The sequence below is a fragment of the Coregonus lavaretus genome (assembly GCF_964263955.1).
Source record: "Coregonus lavaretus genome assembly, contig: HAP1_SCAFFOLD_255, whole genome shotgun sequence".
Classification (NCBI taxonomy): domain Eukaryota; kingdom Metazoa; phylum Chordata; class Actinopteri; order Salmoniformes; family Salmonidae; genus Coregonus; species Coregonus lavaretus.
Genome location: NW_028157546.1, coordinates 572,935 through 578,322, shown reverse-complemented (window position 1 = coordinate 578,322; position 5,388 = coordinate 572,935). Strand labels below are relative to the sequence as shown.

The 5,388-nt window shown below is 39.6% G+C and overlaps 1 protein-coding gene across 1 annotated transcript; it reads right to left on the bottom strand.

The window, feature by feature from the left end:
• Positions 1-1,967: 1,967 nt before the first annotated feature.
• On the bottom strand, positions 1,968-5,149 carry fdx2 (ferredoxin 2; the record flags this gene model as incomplete). The annotated part of the gene is made up of 5 exons (XM_084199335.1): positions 1,968-3,811; positions 3,998-4,085; positions 4,215-4,321; positions 4,590-4,641; positions 4,972-5,149. 5 exons carry the CDS (start codon positions 5,147-5,149, stop codon positions 3,655-3,657), a joined length of 582 nt encoding a protein of 193 aa, XP_084055461.1. The 3' UTR covers positions 1,968-3,654.
• Between the last annotated feature and the right edge of the window lie 239 nt (positions 5,150-5,388).

Sequence of the window (5,388 nt, the reverse complement as noted above, 5' to 3'; positions counted from 1 at the left end):
ATTTCATTATACTCTGTGGTGGAAAAGTACCCAACTGTCATACTTGAGTAAAAGTAAAGATACCTTAATAGAAAATTACTCAAGTAAAAGTGAAAGTCACACAGTAAAATACTACTTGCGTAAAAGTCTTAAAGATATTTGGTTTTAAATATATTTAAGTATCAAAAGTAAAAGTATACATAATTTCAAATTGCTTATATTAAGCAAACCAGACGGCACAATTGTATTTTTGTAAATTGCTTGCGGATAGCCAGGGGCACACTCCATACTCGGACATAATTTACAAACGAAGCATTTGGGTTTAGTGAGTCTGTCAGATCAGATGCAGTAGGCATGACCAGGGATAAGTGCGTGAATTTGACCATTTTCCTGTCCTGCTAAGCATAAAAAATGTAACTAATATTTTTGGGTGTCAGGGAAACTGTATGGAGTAAAAAGTACATTATTTTCTTTAGGAATGTAGTGAAGTAAATGTAAAAGTAGTCAAAAATATAAATAGTAAAGTACAGATACCCCAAAAAACTACTTAAGTAGTACTTTAAAACCACTGATTATACTGTCATAATTCAAGTTAAAAAGATTGTTACGTAGCCTGTTAGTAGCCTACTAACTTCTAGAACAGTCGGAATTAGCTGTTAAAATCAAACTACCTTCGTGAGCAGAGCTAGAATTAATGGCCCAACAAAACTTGAAAGTCTTTAGCAAATAATGAGTAAGCCTACAATGACATTCTAACTAACGTATACGATATAGCCTATTGATACACACTTACTTTGTCTAATTGTATCAATTTCTCCTCAAAATGTAACCATCTGCGTTCTAGTATTTGATAGATGTTCTGAATGAGGATGAAACATCTTGCTCGAGCTCACTGCTCAGTCTGAGGGCAAGCAGAGCCCGTGCGTTTGAATACGATCTTTTCTGCCACGCAAGATCTCAAGATTCCCATACCCTACCTTAGAAAGTATCAAGTATTTAAATAAAACATCGTATTATATGAGATCCCTGTGATCGATCGGATTAAATAGTTCTTGAAACTATTGAGATCAATCTTTTGACAATGTAATGCGCTAATCATGTCGGCGATCACCGTGCAATCTCTTACCAAGGCGATCAGGGCCCACATGCAGACTCACCCTTGGTTTTCTCACCGAATCTGTCTTCTTGAGAGAAATTACAATCATTTCTCCCCCAATTTGATCACTAGCTTCAGGAAATTGATAGTCACGTTGCCACAATGCACTTGTTGTTGGGCCTACAGGATGCCACAGATGTCTGTGATTGAAGTTGATTGGCCTGCATAAACACATAAAAGTGTGGGTTGACTTGCGTTCTGGATTTTCCCGGAATTGTCGACCTTGTGGCGCCTGTTTCTTCTGTATATATCATTTTTTTTGTTTTACAGCCAGGCAAATAGGCTTACTAGTAGTAGGTATAGGCTACTAATGCTTTGCAAGAATAGTCATCCATTACAAAACACGTGAAGTGAGGTTATTGGTACAAATTGTAGCCCTGCTGTTGAGTGAGACTTGTGATGCTTTATCTTGAACCATTTAAAATTCTTTACCCACAAAACAAATAAAATGCATCAGTATTTAGCAGTGACACATTGGCTGTTTAGACAGGCAGCCCAATTCTGATATTTCTTTCACTCATTTGTCTTTTGACCCATCAGATCAGCTCGGAAAATGATCAGATGTGATGGGTCAAAAGCCCAGTTAGTTCGGAAAATATCTGAATTGGGCTGCCTAAACGCAACCATTTTATCAGTGGTATTCAACTTCAGTCCTCAAAGGGCCAGAGGTGGTTTTGACCTAGTATGATATTAATTGGTCGATTATACAATTGGTTTCCCTTTCCTGGGTGTTGAGGTTTAAAACTGCTCTCAAGGACTGGCGTTGAATACTGCACTTGTGTTCAATTGCCTTCAGTGTGGTTTTTAAAAAGCATAGGGTTCAAGACAAACTAGTACAAACTTTTTGTATTTTTATTGTACAAATTAAAATAAAAACTTGCTAATTTGAGATATACCATATATACATAATACACTTACATGTTTTGCACGCATGTTAGACAACTTCATTACAGTACAAGTGAAAGCATTCCAGGTTTGTAAAGGAGCCAACTAATACTGGATACAGGTGGTTTTTGATGGACAGTAATGGGACTACTAATGGTGAAATTACAAGGCAAATCATTACTGGGTATGGATGGACAGGAACAGAAATGACCTGGGAATTGAACAAAACGCACCTGTCAGTGTGAAATGGATTAGGCTGTGTTTATATAGGCAGCCCAATCCTGATCTTTTTTTCACTAATTGGTCTTTTGACCAATCAGTTCAGCTTTGAAAAGATTTGATGTGATTGGTCAAAAGACCAATTAGTGGGGAAAAAAATCAGAATTAGGCTGCCTGTGTCAACGCAGCCCAAGTAACTCCTTGGCGTCATCAGTTATCTAACGGATTCAACCCTTTCCGTTCCAATTGATCTCAAGCTGCCCTTCGCTTACAAAACATACTGGAAAAGTGTTACATCAGAGACAGTTAATGATTCCTGACAGGCTTGATGTAGGGAAAGGGGCTTTCAGTGTTGTGGATGGGCTTGTCAAGGTCTTGACTACATTTTAGTCATTTAGCAGACGCTCTTATCCAGAGCGACTTACAGTTAGTGAGTGCATACATATTTTTTTCTTCCATACTGGTCCCCCGTGGGAATCAAACCCACAACCCTGGCGTTGCAAGCGCCATGCTCTACCAACTGAGCTACACAGGACTAGTCACCACACGCCTACAAAATCCCCCAATAAAATTCCTAGAAACTGGCCATGGGTAGATATGATGGTGAAAGCTACATATACGTACACATAACATACTGTTAGTTAGCTGTCTGTGAGTGCTGTTAATGTAGAGACTAATGACTACTTGGAAGCTCCATTTGAGGAGATGTGTGCGTATGATGTCCTTTGTAAATGAGTTGCAACATGGAATGTTCCATTCAAGGATGCAAAGTTGTTCTTTACAACGTGTTTTGATTGGATGCGTAGCAATGACAAGGGGCCTTTCTGAAATGCTGACTCACGTTACTATGAAACAAAGAACAACTGTTTGTGACATTGAATGGTTTGATAGAAATCTTAATCTTGGCCTGAGAACTTTTCAATACACATGACATATTTATACATGAATGCTGAAAACCATCCAACTCTTCCACAATCAGCATTATTTTCAGTGTGAGCCAAATACAACACACTTCAGGGGCTGCGTTCACACAGGCAGCCCAATTCTGATGTTTTCCACTAAATTGGTCTTTTGACCAATCACATCAGGAGCACGTTTTTCCGAGCTGATCTGATTGTCAAAGACCAATTATTGAAAAATATATAATTGGGCTGCCCTTCTAAACGCAGCCAGTGACTGGTACATAGCTTTTGTCTTCTGGCACACAGTCATGTGGGTATATAAGAGCTCCTTCAAGCCTCCTCTATCCCAGCTCACCTCTTTATACCTGCTGACAGTCCAAAGAGTGCACCTCTCTCTCTTACGACTCAGTCCTGAGGGCTGTCTTCCAACATCCATACTAGCATACTACTTAGAACGCATGCCCAATACATTGCTTCACACTAAATAGGGTGCTAGTGTTGAGTGTAGTGTACTCAGTGTGGTTTGGGAACATGGCCGTCCACGTAGAAGTTCCTGGTGACCTTAGGCAAGGTCAGCTCGATGCCCTCCAGCTCCTGGGTGAGGATGATCTGACAGCCAAGTCTGGAGTTCTCCTGTAGCGCGGGGGCCATGTCCAGCATATCATCCTCTCTGCGATGAGAATAATTAAATTGAAACCATTGATTTGCATTGCATTATACGAGTCAATCTTGTTGACACTGAAGAATGTTTCGTATTTTCATTGTATGTGTTTATTTGACAGGGACAACTATAAGATGTGCAATGATATGAGCTCTCATGGACTATGGCATATCTTACAATAAAACAATCTCATACCTTTCGTCAGGCTCTGGTAGCTTGTCGAAGTGGTCTCTGTTCACATACACGTGGCACGTTGAGCAAGCTAGTGACGCCTCGCAAGCTCCTTAAATCACGCATGGGAAGGGAGCAAGAAACAAGATGTAAGTGTTCATGAATACAATAATCGAGAAATCAATCACCAACTTTGACCTGAATTCTCTCAGGACGTCATCCCGAGCCTATTAGCACTCACCTTCCAGTTCAATGTTGTGCCTATGGGCCAGGTACATTGCGTTGTCTCCCACTTTAGCCTTCACTGGAATCCTCTTTCCTGATCTATCTATGTACACCACATTCACCCTAAGAGCAGACCAAAAACAACAATATTAAAAACTTGTAGTTCACAAATGACAATGCAAGTGATGAATGCATGGTGCACTCAAAATTAATGGCATTAACGCAAATCAGTTACAAAGTATGAATATCCCCTTGACTTTGTCTGCATAACTACATCAGATGAAGAACTAACTTGCCCAGTTATGTAACGGAGTCAAAAGGGAAAAGACATAACTAGCTAACGTTACTCCATTAGCTAGCTAAATGATGCATTGGCAGAGTAGCTACTTACACATCTTCTTGGGGGACTTCTGCACTTGCACCCTCCTCATTGTGGTACAGACCTTCAAAAATAAAATAGAGAAATAGTTGACATTCAGTTCCAGATCCTCTTACGGATTGTTTGAGTTACTGTAGGAGCAGTAGCAGCTTTGGAGATCAGTTACGCAACTTATAAAATATTCTTAGCAACAGATGCCATGATTGTCTTGCTATATTTTTCACAATGTGGGTGCAAGCCTTACTAATAGTAGCTAGTTACGATTTGCTTAGACATAGCTAGCTAGCTGGCTAGCACTAAATTGATAGACATTAATTGGTTTGATGGAAGCTGAACAATTATCTACATAGCTATCCAAGTGTAGCTGCGTAAATTAGCTAACAGACCAACTCACCTCTGGATGTCTGCAAGTGTCGGTTCAACGTCCGAAAACGATCACCATTCGAAGAACTAGCTATACCATTCAAATAACTATTCAACCTGTTGAAAGGACATGTGCTACAATCTGGTATAACTCTAGAAAGTCTCAAAGTCAGCCCCACGCTCGACCGGACTGCAGCAGAGGCCGCCATGATTATGTTTTGATCACGTGAATGAAAGCAGCCAATAGAAAATGAGAAATGACATAGGCATGTTTCGACTGTCTTCAGTTATTTGAACGGCAGAGAGTGCTGTTGCAACAAAAATATTTCGAACTAGAAATACTTTTAGAGTCTGACTTGTAAATGCCTTTATTATAAATTCTAAAGATAAAATGTGATTCTGGTGCTCGCATAACTTTTTAAAATCTCAATATTTGTGTACCAACAAT